At 35.9% G+C, this 17,838-nt stretch overlaps 1 protein-coding gene across 2 annotated transcripts in view; it reads left to right on the top strand.

Annotated features, from left to right (window-relative positions):
* ANKRD31 (ankyrin repeat domain 31) overlaps window positions 1-17,838 on the top strand; it is a 160,933-nt gene that overhangs the window by 79,479 nt on the left and 63,616 nt on the right. For both annotated transcript variants that reach the window (XM_045393864.3, XM_005557174.5), the window contains exons 12-16: window positions 2,539-2,683; window positions 5,316-5,368; window positions 6,440-7,955; window positions 15,018-15,155; window positions 16,000-16,142. In XM_045393864.3, the coding sequence (XP_045249799.2) occupies window positions 2,539-2,683; window positions 5,316-5,368; window positions 6,440-7,955; window positions 15,018-15,155; window positions 16,000-16,142 (1,995 nt within the window). The remainder of the gene's footprint in view (window positions 1-2,538; window positions 2,684-5,315; window positions 5,369-6,439; window positions 7,956-15,017; window positions 15,156-15,999; window positions 16,143-17,838) is intronic.

The raw sequence follows: 17,838 nt of genomic DNA, 5'->3' as shown, positions 1-17,838 counted from the left end.
AAGTCCAAAATCAGAATCACTGGGCTAAAATCAAGATATCAGTGGGGCTTGACTCCCTCCAGAGGATAATCTGTTACTTGCCTCTTTCAGCTTCTAGTGGCCACTGGCCTTCCTTGATTTTGGCTGCATCACTTCAACCTCTTCCTTGACTTCACATCACCTTTTCCTCTGTGTGTACATGTGAAATCCTGTTCAGCCTCTTTCTTAAGGATACCTGTGATGGTATTTAAAGCTCAGTGAGATAATTGAAGATAAGCCCCTAATCTCAAAATCCTTAACTTAATCATATTTGCAAAGATCTTTTTTCCAAATAAAGTTGACATTTACAAGTTCTAGAGATGAAGACATGGGTATCTTTTGGTTAGGGTGGATGAGGGGGCATTTCCAGCCTACCACAATAAGTGTGGGAGGGACCTTGACTTTCCATTTAATACCTTTCTGTAATTTTTAACTTTTTTTGCAATGTACGAATATTGCGTTTATGATTTTAAGCATGAATTAACATGTTAAAATTAAACATGAATTAACACTAAAAGAACATGCACACATACATATACACACACCTCAGAGTACGAAGTGATTAAAAAGTAGTTTCAAAAGAGATGTTGTATACCTGAGACCATCTAGTTATTATCTCAAAAGAGAGATATATGTCTTCTTTAAAAGCCTGACACAGTGGCCAGATGCAGTGGCTCACACCTGTAATCTCAACATTTTGGGAGGCCAAGGCGAGTGGATCACTTGAGGTTAGAAGTTCAAGACCAGCCTGGCCAACAAGGTGAAACCCTGTTTCTACTAAAAATACAAAAATTAGCCAGGCGTGGTGGTGCACACCTTTTCCCAGCTACCTGGGAGGCTAAGGCACAAGAATCGATTGAACGTGGGAGACAGTTTGCAGTGAGCCAAGATCATGCCACTGAACTCCAGCCTGGGCAACAGAGGGAGACTGTCTCAAAAAAAAAAAAAAAAAAAACTGACATAATATAGATTTGTGCTAATCATTTTATTGTAGGAAGATGAGGAAAGTGTAGCTGTTGTGTTTGTGAATGGCACAAACTAGATAATACCAAAGGTAAGAGAGAAAGATTCAAACTATTTTAGTAGACTAGGATGCTTTATTATAAAAGGAAATATATATGTACCTTTAATTTTTAGGTACATATACTATATAGAAATTTATATCCTTCCTCTCATTCCATACATTAACATGGACATTTAGGCTTCTTTTAGTATAATGTTACTTTAAAGCCTACTCACCATATCCTTCCTGCCCTACATTCATTCTTTTACTAAACAATACTTTTTAGTATTTACTTCACGTAAGACACTAAGATAGTCTCTGGGAATATGAAGACATATATCTGTAGTAAAAGCTTTGAAGCAACTTAAACATCCATTAATAGGGTACTGGTGAAATAAATTATAGTACGTTCATATAGTATACTATTACTTAGCTGCTGAAAAGAATGAGGAAGTGTAGTCTACACTGATATGGAACAGTTTCCAAGGACTTGTTGGGAGGGTGGGGGAAAGAAGGCAAAATACAGAGTGTATATAATATATGACCATTTGTGTAAGAAAAATATGTATACACATATTATGTATACATACATATATATATACCTATTAGACTAGACTATTGCTGGAAAAATTCAGAATAAACTAACCAGGGCTGACTCAGGAAAAAATAATAGTACAGGGGTTAAGGAGAGAAACTTATTTTGCATTGTATTTTTGTCTGAGCCTTCTGTATTTTGAACCATATTCATTAATTTCCTGCTGAAAAATAATAAATTATTTTTAGAAAGAAAAACATAGTCCCACCCTCAAGAAAGTTAGAGTACACTAGGAGAGACTGATATGAAAGAAATAAGCATAATATAGAGTATATTGGGCAGTAATATGTGTGTGAAAGGAAGGAGAAGTCGTTTTTCCCTGGGCAGCAGCAGGTGGTGAGACATTGGGAGAGCTCAGGGAGAGCTGCATAGAGGAGGCTGTTTGAGAAGTAGTAACAATAGTAACAGAATAATCACTTTTTCCCCAACAGTCTGAGGAGCAGCAGCAGCAGCACAGGTATAGATGGAAGATGCAATTATCTCCTGGAACCTGTTAAAATTGTATTTACTATTATAGAGCCCAGTACTAATTATTTGTGTATTTGCTAACTTCATTTCACTAGTGGCTGAGCCACCAACATTTCTACCTCAGCCTTTCTTGCCTCCTGTCTTTCTGCCTGCCTGCTTTCCCACCTTCCATCCCCCTTACCTCCTTCTCCCTTTCTTCTCTTCCCACCTTTTTTTTTCTTTCTCCCTTTCATTCTTCCTTTAGTTTTTTTTATTGAGAAGAAACTCATGTATCAACGAATTAAAATCAGTAGCAACTACCTTAATTCTTTTTTTATTGGACAAGGCTTTATAGATAAATCTAAACTGTGTTTTCGAAAGATATATTTGATGTTACTTAGAGTTGTCTGCTAGCACACATTTACAGTAATATACCCTCAATCTGGGTTCCCTTATATAAGCAACCTTTTTCTAGGTGGCAGAGTTACTTCTTTTGAATGGAGCTGATCCATTATTTAGAAATGATGATGGAAAATGTGCTTTGGATGAGGCCAAGGATTTATGTATGAAGCGTCTCCTTGAGAGATATATCCCTAAACATCAAAAATGCCTGACATCAGGTAAGATTAAACTGCCCTGTTATAACTATTTGTCACATCAGTAAAGTTACAGAAATTTAGTTTAGCGCAATCTAACAACCAGTCATGAGACTAGTTTTTCTTTAGGGTTAATGGATCTATTTATTATTTTATGGCCACTTATTTTATAAATAATATACTTGATCAAGAAATGCAGTTGTCTGAATGCTATTGACTAAGAACTAAGTCCTGGATCAAAATATTCTACTTTTATAGTAAAGAGAAAACTTCATTGATAATTGAAGGCTATCAGGAGTAATTAATTAGTGGTTCATTAGAGCAAAAGACTTCCTTCCGAGTAGCCAAATTGCATGAGAAATGAGAGAGACAGTAACTTGTTGAAGCCAGGTCTGTAAAAGCACATTGAGATAAATTATTAAAACAATCATATTAACATTTTAAGCTATATGGAAAATTGCAAATAAATTATTAAGTTGGAGGCAAAAGTGTATTTTTAAATTATTGCTTTGATAATCTGCTTAACTGCTTGATTTCTCTATTTTAAATAATTACAACATACATTGTTTTGCTCTTCTGGGAATGCTTGCTACAGCATTCTAGTCCTTTCTCCAAATCCAGAATCCCCTGTTGGCCAGTGCCCACTTTTAATCTATTCCTACCCAGTGAACTTTATTTCATGTAAAGGAATTCCAAACATTTCTCCATGGTACTAAGCTCCCACTCTTCCTTTGTGAGAGAATTTACTAAGATGGGTTGATGTGTTGCATTATCATGCTTCACCAGATGGTTTGAATATTTCTTAAGTTTGAACTTTCAAATTCCAGGATTAATTATCAGCCTACTTTTCAATATGAATGCAAAATTAGGTTCATGAAGAATATTTGTATGTAAATAGAGGATATTATTTCACTTAAATAAAGAAAATATTCATTTTTAAATTCCAGATGGAGAGCTTTCAAGTATGGGAATGATGAATAAAGAACTTTCTTCATATAAAATATATTTGCTGCTTTTCTAGCTTAAAGTAAAATATATCTACTTTGATGTAGGACAAGGTTCAGTCCTAACTTTATAGCCTCAAAGGCTATAAAGCTTATAGGGTGAATTAACATTTCTAATTTTCTTATCTGTAAACTTGGGTTTATAATATCTATGCCTCTGTTTACCTATGGGATTGTTAATGTGACTACTGAAGTTAATATATGTAAATATCTCAACACAGTACCCAGTACCTTATGGGAACTCAGAGTGGCAGAGGGAAAATATCACCAAATTTCACCACCTCAGAATTTATACCTGGGTATTAAGTTGGTTGTATTAGGGAATGTAAAGTCTTAAAACTGAGAGAAAATAAAGCCCTGTTCTTCCTTCCAGATTCTCTTAGGAACCATGTCCCTTGCAGGGTGGTTTCTGGAAAATATGATTTTTCTACTCTTTTATTTAAGATCAAAAGTTTGGAGAAGGTATAGTGTCCTTTTGCTCTTAGAAAATGATAACAATAATAATGGAGCACTTTCTCTATACCTAGTATTCATGTAAACACTTTACATGGATTATATAATTTAATCTTCACCATTCTATAAGGTTGAAACTATTATTGGCTTTCATTTATGGGCATTTTATGGAGGCAGAGACATTAAGAAATTTGCTCAAGGTCAGCCAGCTGGTAAGCAGATGAGTATCGAGACTGAAACTCTGGAGTGAGTCCCCAGTGACGGTGCTCCAAAGGAATAGCACCTTTTTGCTTGGTAAAAGGACATTATGTTTGACTTTTTTCACCTGTACAACATGAATGAATCAATGTCAGACTTCATTATGCAGCTCATAATTTGATTGCTATCATGAAAATTGTCCCCAAGAAATAAATTGCTCTGTTTTCGAATTACATCCTCATTAAAATATTTTACATTTCTAGCTTATATTTAGGGAAATTTGTGTTATGTATCACATCTAAGATGTTCATTAATTTATTCCTTCCTCTGTCAAATATTCTTTGAATATTTCCTGTGTGTAAGTCATTGTTTCTAGGTTTTTATCTTTTGTAGCCAAATGCATATATAGGTAACTTTAATGCTACTTTCAGTATGTAAAGAAGGCTATGAAAGAGACACTAAAATAATTCCTTTTATTATCAACTTAGCCTTTTTAAAAATAATCTTTTTCGCCCTGTACATTCATAAGATGATTGGCCTTTTCCATCTGTGTATGTTTTACTTTGAAGAGAATGCAGCATTCAGTTAGGACCTTATTAAGCAGACATATTAGGAGATGATAATCTAATTAATTATAAAATAATTTTTCACTTTATAAAAGTAGCTTGCACACAGTTACATAATCTATTGAATGAAGAGGTCATATCTGGATATATCTGTGGGGAAAATAAATACTGAGTTTAGTGCCAATCTTTAGTATTAGTTATTTTGTTAGATCTGTTTTGCTTTCCCTATATAAATGTTTTAGCTCTCTTAAGATAGTATTTGATTTCTAATATGAGAGTTATAGGAATGTTGTATGTGCCAATTTTAATATAAAATGTTTGCATAATTTCACTTATTCCACTTGGTTTTCTCATGGCAAAGGACTGGTGGGTTTTAGAAGTCTAAAGTCTAACCACTCTAAGCTGTTTTCATTGATTTTCTCTTTTTGTTCACAGCTCAAAGGAGTAGCATTGACCCACTAGACATAGAGGATGTATACCAACACAAGGTATATCTATGTTTAGTAATAAACATTTTTATAGGGATATAACTTCTGGTTGTTTTATAGATTATCAAAGGGAAGAGAAAGACTGCTGAAGCTTTGGTAATAGTGACTTCACATTTGCTTTTAAGACACTAGAATAATTGCATGAGAATCAGAGGGTTCTGGGCTGTTAGTTTGTAGCATATCTGGGCACACTAATATATTGGTAATCATTTCCTTCCTCCTCCTCTTTATGGAGCCTAAGGTTTATCAACCATGTCTAATTTCCTGTGGCCTAAGCATAGTACAGGAAGGAGTCAAAGGTATTAGCCCATCCCTTCAAACTTTACATGGTGGGCAGTTACTCTTCATCTGGTACTTGAATTATGGTGAATGAGAGGAAGCTGTGTTCCTGTTTTAATCTTAGCAGCCCATAATAATTTTTTCATACAGACCAGTTGAAGAGCATATCTGTCTTCCTGTTTTTAAGTCAGTTTTTCTGCTTCTATCCCATAGTTCTCCCAGATACCAGAAGAAGAAACCCCTAATTCTAGCTCTGCCTATATAACAATTGGGAGAGGAAAGTGTTTCTAAAGCATCTGTGTGAAGCTTCGTTGTAAAGTTTAGAGTCTGACTACTGGAATCTGCTTTCTTTGATTTTCTCTTTTTGTTTTCAGCTCAAAGGAATAGCGCCAACCCACTAGACACAGAAGATGTACACCAGCACAGAGTTTCCTTGTAAAGGAAACTTTGATCTGATTACTTTAAAAGCCTATACAAATTAAGTAGATTAAACTTTTTTATTATGTTTAATAAGATTAGTAGTGCTAAAATACTGGCAAGAAGGAATTAAAATCTACAGTAGAAAATAAAGATTAGTATACATGCAGAGTCTAACTCTATTACATTTGCCTTTCTTCTATTAGTCTGTGTTTCCCAAATATCAGGTTGGCTATATCCCAGCAGGATCTGTGGTTAGATTGAATTGGAAATAATAGTTTGAATCAAATAATAGTTGATTTATCAATAATCTAGATTGAGTTGATATAGTACTACAGCTGAAATTTAAAGCTAACTATGTATTTTTTTCTATAGAAACCAAAATTCAGTTCTAAAAGTCACATTTGGCATGTTTATAATGAAAATTCCAACAGACAGAAGCTGGAACATGTAAAAGTTAATAAAGGAAGCAAAGAGAGTTTATTTATAAATAAAGAAGATGTATATGAACATTACCAAAAAGATCCCCAAAACACAAAATTTGGTAAATCCAAGCATAAACAATCAACACTTAACCAGATATACTCTACAGGACTCAGAAAGGGCAATCTCCATAATGTCAAAGATCCCAACACAAATGTGCCAAAAGGTATAGGAAGAAGAAAAACACAACGTAAAAGGACTCAAGTAGATGATGTAGACTGTAATCCAAGAAAGACACTAGCTGTCTCTCCTTCCAGGAGAATAAACAGATTGGTTACCTATCAGCAGTGTATTCTAGAAACCCTTAATGACCTTCCAGAAGAATCGTGTGAACCTTCCAGCTTAACTCTGTCAAGCCTGAAAAATGGATTAGATAATAGTACTGAGGCTTGTTCGGTTTCCAAAGAGACACACATCCAGAACCTGGATTTATCAGATAGTCAAGAAGTTCAATGCTTGGAATTAGAATCCATTGACCAAACTGAAGTTGTTTCTTTCCCAGGACTTTCATTACATAAAGAAATCACGTTACCACTAGTTACTACAGATAAGCAGCCTCACACTCTCCAGGAACAACACCATGTACTTTACAAATCTTATGAAAACAGTAACTTGGTCCAAAAAGATGAGAGATTTAACAAATGGGAAAATTCTTTCCTATCCTTTGTAAAGGGAAATTCTGATAATGATGATGATGATTGCTGTACCTCTGAGAAGGCTATAACATCTAAAAAGGTGATGTGTTCTACAGGCTGCAAAAAACACTGTAATTTTAAGGAGAATTTAACAAATAGAAGAGAAAAGGATTTTCAACAGTTTTTAGTTTCTGAAGATCATTTTTCACAGGAAAATGAGTTACAGGCAGGCAGCCTAACCACACTTCCAGAACAGGAAGCTGTTAATTTTTCTCATTCAGATAATGCAGTTATTTCTGAACATGTTGCAAATTATGAACAATGCATATTTGGACCTTCTTTTGATCACTCACATGGCAATCCTGAGCAAAATTCCCTGGCTTGTATGAGAACACTTTCGACACATGAGGTTTCAAAGTTGACTAACCATGTGGAGCTATTCAAAAAGCCACAGGATTATATTCCCAGAGAACCAACTTTTTTAATGAAACAAGCAGATACACATATTGTGGAAGAGGTGGCAAAGAATTGTGACGCTGAAAGGAATTACACTGACAGAGACAAAAAAATAATTTATTCAAATGAGCCTTTATCCATAGTTGTTCATTCTCAAGTAATAGAAACAACTAAAGTTGAAAAAAGGAGACAAAACCATCTGGAAAGTGAGACTATACGTGATATAGATTCTCATTCCACTGACAATATGAATAAAGAATTGGCCAACATCTCACAACTTAGTCAAAGAGAAAAGAAGGAAATTTCTCACAAACCAGGTATTAGTAATATTGCTTAATCTGTACACATTTCCTATAGATTTACTTATTTTTATAGAAATTTCCAACTGAATTGTATTCAACCGATGGCCAAACTGAGAAGAATGAGGATATGTGGGCCATATTTTGAGATGCCACTAAGCCTAGTAGTTAAGTAATAGTGATTACTTTGAAAGTCAAAACAATGTTATCAAAGATGGTTGCTAAGCTGATATTGACTGATGGTAATGAACAGTATTTTTTAAATATAATTATTATTATACTTTAAGTTCTGGGATACATGTGTAGAACCTGCAGATTTGTTACATAGGTATATATGTGCCATGGTGGTTTGCTATACCCATCAACCCATCGTCTAACATTAGGTATTTCTCCTAATGCTATCCCTCCAGAAGCCCCCCACTCCGCAACAGGCCCCAGTGTGTGATGTCCCCCTCCCCATGTGTTCTCATTGTTCAATTCCCACTTATAAGTGAGAACATGTGGTGTTTGGTTTTCTGTTCCTGTGTTAGTTTGCTGAGAATGATGGTTTCCAGCTTCATCCATGTCCCTGAAAAGGACATAACTCATCCTTTTTTATGGCTGCATGGTATTCCATGGTGTATATGTGCCACATTTTTTTAACCAGTCTATCATTGATGAGCATTTGGGTTGGTTTCAGGTCTTTGCTATTGTGAACAGTGCCACAATAAACACACATGTACATGTGTCTTTATAGTAGAATGATTTATAATCCTTTGGGTATATACCCAGTAATGGGATTGCTGGGTCAAATGGTATTTCTGGTTCTAGATCCTTGAGGAATCACTGTATTGTCTTCCACAATGGTTGAACTAATTTACACTCCCACCAACAGTGTAAAAGCATTCCTATTTCTCCACATCCTCTCCAGCATCTGTCATTTCCTGACTTTTTAATAATCGGCATTCTAACTGGCATGAGATAGTATCGCATTGTGGCTTTGATTTGCGTTTCCCTAATGACCGGTGATGATGAGCTTTTTATCATATGTTTTTTGGCTGCATAAATGTCTTCTTTTGAGAAGTATCTGTTCATATCCTTTGCCCACTTTTTGATGGGGTTTTTTTCTTGTGAATTTGTTTAAGTTCCTTGTAAATTCTGGATATTAACCCTTTGTCAGATGGATAGATCGCAAAAATTTTCTTCTATTCAGTAGATTGCCTGTTCACTCTGATGATACTTTCTTTTGCTGTGCAGAAGCTCTTTAGTTTAATTAGATCCCATTTGTCTATTTTGGATTTTGTTGCCATTGCTTTTGGTGTTTTAGTCATGAAGTGTTTGCCCATGTCTGTGTCCTGAATGGTATTGCCTAGGTTTTCTTCTAGGGATTTTATGGTTTTGGGTATTACGTTTATAAGTCTTTAATCCATCTTGAGTTAATTTTTGTCTAAGGTGTAAGGAAGGGATCAAGTTTCAGTTTTCTGCATATGGCTAGCCTGTTTTCCCATCACCATTTATTAAATAGGGAATCCTTTTCCCATTGATTGAATAAACAGTATTTCTATCACTCTTTCTGTTGCTTTTTAATATAGTACTTATTTAGCATCAGGAAACATAACAATATTTTGATAGCAGGAAATTGTTAGTTCTATTCATTTCAACTATCTACTGTATTCCCATCAGAGCTGCAACCAGCAAACTTTTTGTCTGTTACATAAAAACATTTTTAAAAGCTTCCATTTCCTTAAACAGTCCAGCATGGAACAGAAACTTTAAAAAGTTAGAAATTCCGGCTGGGTGCGGTGGCTCAAGCCTGTAATCCCAGCACTTTGGGAGGCCGAGACGGGCGGATCATGAGGTCAGGAGATCGAGACCATCCTGGCTAACCCGGTGAAACCCCGTCTCTACTAAAAAATACAAAAAACTAGCCGGGCGAGGTGGCGGGCGCCTGGTCCCAGCTACTCGGGAGGCTGAGGCAGGAGAATGGCCTAAACCCGGGAGGCAGAGCTTGCAGTGAGCTGAGATCCGGCCACTGCACTCCAGCCTGGGCGACAAAGCGAGACTCCGTCTCAAAAAAAAAAAAAAAAAAAAGTTAGAAATTCTGTTTTCTGGTTGTATAACCAGGTAGGAGAACAACAACACTGATATTGCAAAATGTTTGTTTCAGATGAGGAATTAACTGATAACATCAGTGGAGACGGAATAACTATAAGAAATTTTGAGGAGATAAAAGAAAAAACGAAGTCAGAAATGCACATGCCTGCTAATAGCCAAGAACACAAAACAGTTCAGAATTTCGGAAAAAAACAAAGTTTCTTAAAAACGACCTGCAACCTTTGTATTCCTATAATTGTAGAGGTTAAAGTTTACAAAATCAAGCACAGCAATTCAGTCTACTTCAAGGAATTTCTAAACATTCAGATATATTGTTTCTTTTTGTAGTTATTCACTGACATATGACTATTTCAGCGATATTTGTTGTTAAGGCACCACTTGAGAATCCGATAATCTTTAAATATATTCATGTCATACTTCTGTCTATGACTTCTAATTTGTCATATTAGAGGAGATAAGGTAAACTGCAGACAGCAAGAATATTCAGTGGGGACAGCAGGCGTGAAATGTGTCAGATTCTTTAGATACTTCCATTCAGCCTTTTTAACATAAGGGAAATTAAAGAAACATAGCCATTATTTTGTTTTATGACAGATGAATGAACTGTGTATGTTTCACAGTATGGACAAGCTAAGCATCCTTTGATAGTTCTTGGAGATAGTTCTGTCATAAACAATAGGCTGGACCACTTCAGGTTAAACATTATTCACTGTTGATTTACATACTGTCAAGAGGTAGGAAGGACACTGAATTAGGCATTCTCTATGAATGTTCTTTCATTTTCCCCCTCTCATGTAAACTGAAATCCTTCTTATACATACTTCCTATAGTGGGTTGAATGCTAGCCCCCCAAAACATGCCCTATCCTAATCCCTGTAGTTTTCGACTATTACCTTATATAGTAAAAGCATGACTGTTACCTTCTTCAAGTTAAGAACCCTAAGATAAGGAGATCATCCTGGATTATCCAGGCGGGCCCTAAATCTAATTACTGTGTCCTTATGAGAGAAAGAAAGGGAGATTTGAAACATACAGAAGGGATGATGAGATGAAGGCAAAGGAGCAATGTAGCCACAGCCAAGGAAGCCAAGGAATGCTGACAGCCATCAGAAGTTAGAAGAGGCACAGCAAGATTCTTTCCTAGAGCTTCCACAGGGAGTACAGCCCCATTGACACTTTGATTTTGGATTTCTGGTTTCCAAATTATGAGAGAACACATTCTGTTGTTTTAAGTCACCCAGTTTGTGGTAATTTGTTACAGCTACCACAGGAAACTTCACACCTCTCTAGCAGCACTTAATCATATTTAAATATAATTTTTAAGATGTCTATTATTCCACCAGACTGTAAGCCACTTGAGCAGAGAATTGAACTGTTCCAGAGATAAGAATTTTAGATAGTGGCATCTGGGATTCCCTAAAACAATGGCAGGCTTACCTCCTGCTGATCACCCAACAGTGAATTCAACTATGTCCGAGTTCTGCCACATTCCCCTCACACTCCACAGAGTTCCAGTTAGGATTTTAGTTTTCCTCACTAAAATATGAATGAACAGATAGTCAAAGATCGACAAGTATTTGCAGAAAACACCAATGTGAAAGATATCAAAGTAAACTAAGCAGACCAAAGGAACCCAAAAGAAACAGAAACTATACAAGAATCAAGAAACATCTACATTTTTTTTTCCAAAAAGCTATAGACAAGAGGGAACAATAAGAGAACAATATAGAGCTTTTAGTTGTTTAAAACAGAAATATAAATAAATAGATAATATATAGATATCTGTAGCAGGATTACAAGGCAAAGCTTTACAAGTCTACTAAGGACAAAAAAATAAAAAGCTGAAAATAGGAGAGAAAAGATAAGAAAATTAAAGATCACTCTAGGAAATCCAGGGAGAACAGTGGGTGAACAGTAGAAGAAATCATTAAAGAAAGAATACAAGAAATGAGATAGGCATTTCCATATTGAAAGTACCACTTAGTGTCTGTACAGTGAACAAGGCACCTCACTGAAATTTCAGAACAGGAATAAAGAGAAGATCCTGAAAGCTTCCGAGAAGAAAACACTGGTCACATAAAAATGGAGAGAAATCTAAGTATTTAATAGCATTATGCTTATTAATAGTAATATCAGATTCCAAACTACAGTGGAGTTTTTGAAGAGGTTTAGCATTCCTTTTGAATTTCTGTCAGATTTTGTTATTTTAAATTTTTAGTCAATGCTGTACAAACTTATGATGTTAGTAACATTGAGAAGTTTTTGAATTTTTCCTCCAAAATGTGTATTACATGGCTACCTTCTTTGCTGCAAACACACCAGAAACAAGAATTTATACCATCCACAGTAAGAATTATTTGGGAATTGTTGTTGTTGTTGTTGTTGTTGTTTGAGACAGGGTCTTGTCTGTCACGCAGGCTAGACAGCAGTGGCACAATCACAGTTCACTGCAAACTTGACCTCCCAGGCTCACATGCTTCTCCCACCCCAGCATCCCTCAGTAGCTGGGACTACATGCCACCAAACCCAGCTAATTTTTAAAATTTTTTTAAGAAATGGGATCTCCCTATGTTGCCCAGACTAGTCTCAAACTCCTCCTGCCTCAGCCTCCCAAAGTGCAAGGATTACAAGTGTGAGGCACTGTGCCCAGCTGGGAGAGATTTTTCTATTCATACTTGCAGTCTGCAGTCCCACAGTCTTAGATATAATTTTCAAATATATTCTCTCATATATATATATATATATGTTTTTAATTCTTCCAATAAAGAATTTTGGATTGCTAATCTCTAAAGAGCAATATGTTTTTGTCTGGGTGCCAGTGGAAAAGATAAATGAGACTGTCATTCTTCCCTGTGATTCATATAACCCAAGAATCCATTTTTTAGAGAACAGTTCTCTAATCTTTTTATCTCTTGCCCTGAAACCATATACATTTAGGAAGTAGAGCAAGAAGATTATCCCAAAGTTTAATGCAGTGGTTCTCAAACCTTAGTTTGCATCAGAATTACCTGAAAAGCTTGTTAAAACACAGATTGCTGGGCCCTACCCTCAAAGAATCTGATTCAGTAGGTGTGTTAGTTGTCTCTATTACACACTTACTATCTCATACTTTCTGTAGGTCAGGAATCGGGCATGGCTTAGTTGGGACCTCTAACAGGATTGTTCATAGGCAGCAAAGTGTTGGCCAGGACTGGGGTCTCGTCTGAAGGCTCTGCTAGGGAAGGATACACTTTCAAGCTCATGTGATTGTTGGCAGAATTCAATTTCTTGAGGATGGTTGGCTGAGGGCCTCAGTTCTCACTGGTGATTGGCTGGTGGCCATCCTCGGTTTCTTGCTGGGTGGGCTTCTCCAACATGGCTACTTGCATCATCAAAGCATACAAGCTGAAGGCAATACAGCAAGTCTGCTAGCAGGACAGAAAATGTTACAATCTCTTTTAACCTAATCAGTTAAATGAAATACCCTCAGTGTTGAAATATTCTATTGGTTAGAAGCAAGCTATTCAAGAGAAGAAGAGTACACAAAGTCATAAATACCAGATGGTGAGGATCATTAGGAGCCATTTTAGTCTGTCCTCCAAAGTAAGTTTGGAGTAGACTGGGGAATTTGCATTTCTAACAAGTTTCCTCCATGGTGCTGATACCACTGATTTAACAAATATTTTCTGTTTCATCACCGTATCCATTTATTTTGCTTTGCATCTCAATCTGAAGCTTCTCTAATGCAGTTTCTTTGTTTCTTTCTCTTTTTTTTTTTTTTGAGACGGACTCTATCTCTGTCTCCCAGTCTGGAGTGCAGTGGCTCAATCTTGGTTCAGGGCAACTTCCACATCCCAGGTTCTAGTGATTCTCCTCCCTCAGTCTCCACAGTAGCTGTGATTACAGGCATCCACCACCATGCCAGGCTAATTTTTGTATTTTTAGTAGAATGCTCGGATTACAGACATGAGCCACTGTGCCTGGCCCTGATGCAGTGTCTATAGAAAACAAACCTTCAGGTTCCTGGCTTTGGGTTGGATATCTGGGATAAGAGGAGTGGTTGCTAGTCAGTTGAGGGTTGGGGAAGGAAACTTGGAGTCCCAACCTTTCTATGTAAAAGATCTTATATAAAAGATATTAACCAACTGCCCACCCCCTGCCCCCACTGTTCCATACACCTGCCTTCTGTAGTGCCTCATGTGCCCAAGTGTGGAGTGCTTGAGTTCAGACTGAGTTCAGGCTTGAGTTCAGGCTCTCTCTCTATAATTCCCTTGTGTTGGAGCATTCCCCACTCTGCCAAGTCAGTTCACTCTTCTCCATCAGTGACTTTCTAATCCCCCCAAATTGGTTGAAGTCTTTGTCCTTTATTGTTTCCTCTTTTTTTTTTTTTTTTTTGATATGGTACTTTAAATTTTATTTTACTGTCATTTTAGCATGGTTTTGGCAGGAAATAGGGGGAAAACATGATCAGTTCATTACTTTTAGTTCCAGCTTAGGTCTGTATAACTTGTATTGCAAGGAAGAGATCTAAAAAACAAAATCTTTGGTTAATGATCTTGTACAGCACATTTTGTGAAAGAAAAATAGAAAACTATAGTCCATAGTTTGGTACTTGGCACCTATGTGATCAGGAATACACCCATTGAGATACAGAATGGCTGTAGAAAGAGGATTTTTTATAATATCTCAGTTTATCTTAAAAATAATCATTGTTAAAGGACTACTGAGAATGAGATGAGTGTAGATAGAACTGAAGCAAGTTAATTTGTTTTGATCAAGTGATAGAGTGATTAACCAACTGCTAGAATGAATACAAAGTAATGTGCTTAGATGTTCTATTATGTCTTCACAAATTATATATTAAAACAGTAACAGCAATGATAACATTAATTGGTATAAGTTTCTGTGTAGTGTGATATTTTGAGGAAGTTGTTATGTATTTTCTAAGATCCTTTATAACAATCAGCACTTGGCAGAAAATAAACCTCTTGTTTGGCAAATTTACAGGAATGAAAACAGGTGGGATCAACAAGAGGAATGCCAGAGGGGAAAGCCGGCTTCATTTAGCTGCCAGAAAAGGAAATCTCTCCCTAGTGAAAGCCCTGATAGAATCTGGAGCAGATGTGAATCTAAACGATAATGCAGGTTTGGATCCTTTTAATTTAATTACCTTAATAATTGGAACTCACTGAAATACACATTTCAACACCTCCTGCTCCCTCCAGTTTGTTCCTGGCTGATATGTAAGTGATAACTTTGAACAATATTTTTTATATTATATTAGTGTTTAGTTGAATACTAAGATTTATCATTGTTAATAGACCCTTTTCCTTTGAAACAGTTTTTAACATCCATTTGGGAGCATCAGAGAGGGTAAACAGAATGGGGAATAAAGGAAGTTAGGCCTTTTCCTTGGAAGCCTCAAGTTTATCCTGTAACTTTGGTCAGAATGCAGAGTTTTCTCATTCTCCTATCCATTCTCTTTTCTCCTCCTTTTGTACTGTTCCTTTTTTCTCTCTTTATTTTTATTCTAAAACTCTGAAAAATTTACCCAACGTTTTGCTTAAGCACAAAAGAATCTTATCTGAAGAATTCCACAGGGAAAAACTCAAAGGTTGATTAAACCAGGTGTCATTTTAAAGAGAAATGTGACAATGCAAAGATACACATGGGAAAGTCAGACGTTTTAATATCTGAATTGAAACAAATCAAAATGAATAGTATTTACTCTCATTATGTTTTGCATTCTGTGAGTCTTTTGCTTTGGCACTTATATCAACAAATGTTTGTGATGACATCAATTTGTTTTAAAAAATGAAGCATAAATTTTGAGCCCATACTTTTTAGTATTATTTCTTGTTCAATACTTATTATATGTATATGAATCAATATGGATATTCCATTTATGCAACAAAACCTTAGTAATACAGATATTACATGAGTATTGATTTGCATGAAGCAGGATTTATTTTTCTTTCTCTTTTTTTAGGTTGGACACCACTTCATGAGGCATCTAATGAAGGATCTATTGATATAATTGTAGAGTTATTAAAAGCTGGTGCTAAGGTTAATTGTGCAAATATAGATGGAACTCTGCCCTTACATGATGCTGTTGCAAACAACCATTTAAAGGTACAGTGCACATCACATTAAGATCTTACTACTATTTCTTATGAAAATGAATGAAGAAAATGAAGATGTTTTAAACTGAGAACTAAAATGATTCTGTAAAACAAGTGATTTTTTAAAAATCTGCTTCAAATTACAAATGAAGATGCAATAATACATATGGATTAGAAAATCTATATATCTTAATGAATCATTTTTCCATTATTTCTTCATCACAAAATTCATGCGAGTCAGAAGAGAGTAAAAGTAAACACAGGCCATAAATCTAATACATTGTATTTTTAATTGTCTAAGACAATTTGCTGTTGTGCACAGAAGAGTCTAATTATAGTGATGATATGTGTGACAGCTAGATTTTTTAACTCAAAATTTCTCAGTGGGTTAGGAGTAAAAACATGAATTGTTTGTTTTCAGGGTGTTTGTTGTGTCTTTTTCTCCTTTGTTTTTCTTTGTCAAGCAGCCATTGTAAAATTATCGCAAGAAAAGATTATGAGGGTCATTATTTCAATGACACTGAATTTCAAATCTCGACCTTAAGATTCTTCAGATGTTTACACTCATCTTTTTGTTTGACAAATCATAGGAGAAAACTCTTATTATTATTGATAGGCAATATAGACTTCAATAATTTTTTTATTGTTAGTATTTATTTTACAATAAAATTTTTAATTAAAATCTACTTTTTTATTAATAAAATAAAAAAGTTCTAGGGTACATGTGCACATGTGCACAATGTGCAGGTTTGTTACATAAGTATATATGTGCCATGTTGGTGTGCTGCACCCATCAACTTGTCATTTACATTAGGTATATCTCCTAATGGTATTCCTCCCCTCTACCCCCACCCCATGACAGGCCTTGGTGTGTTATGTTCCCCACCCTGTGTCCAAGTGTTCTCATTGTTCAGTTCCCACCTATGAGTGAGAACATGTGGTGTTTGGTTTTCTGTCCTTGTGACAGTTTGCTCAGAATGATGGTGTCCAACTTCATCCATGTCCCAACAAAGGACATGAACTCATCCTTTTTTATGGCTGCATAGTATTCCGTGGTATATATGTGCCACATTTTCTTAATCCAGTCTATCATTGACGGACATTCGGGTTGATTCCAAGTCTTTGCTATTGTGAATAGTGCCACAATACACATACATGTGCATGTGTCTTTATAGCCGCATGATTTATAATCCTTTGGGTATATACCTAGTAATGGGATGACTAGGTCAAATGGTATTTCTAGTTCTAGATCCTTGAGGAATCGCAGTCTTCCACAATGGTTGAACTAGTTTACAGTCCCACCAGCAGTAAAAAAGTGTTCCTATTTCTCCACATCCTCTCCAGCACCTGTTGTTTCCTGACTTTTCAATGATCGCCGTTCTAACTGGTGTGAGATGGTATCTCATTGTGGTTTTGATTTGCGTTTCTCTGATGGCCAGTGATGATGAGCATTTTTTCATGTGTTTGTTGGCTGTATAAATGTCTTCTTTTGAGAAGTGTCTGTTCATAGCCTTTGCCCACTTTTTGATGGGGGTGTTTGATTTTTTCTTGTAAATTTGTTTAAGTTCTTTGTAGATTCTGGATATTAGCCCTTTGTCAGATGGGTAGATTATAAAAATTTTCTCCTATTCTGTAGACTGCCTGTTCACTCTGATGGTAGCTTCTTTTGTTGTGCAGAAGCTCTTTAGTTTAATTAGATCCCATTT

This window comes from Macaca fascicularis, chromosome 6 (assembly GCF_037993035.2).
Source record: "Macaca fascicularis isolate 582-1 chromosome 6, T2T-MFA8v1.1".
In the NCBI taxonomy this organism is placed as follows: domain Eukaryota; kingdom Metazoa; phylum Chordata; class Mammalia; order Primates; family Cercopithecidae; genus Macaca; species Macaca fascicularis.
This window is presented reverse-complemented; position numbering and strand designations above follow the sequence as displayed.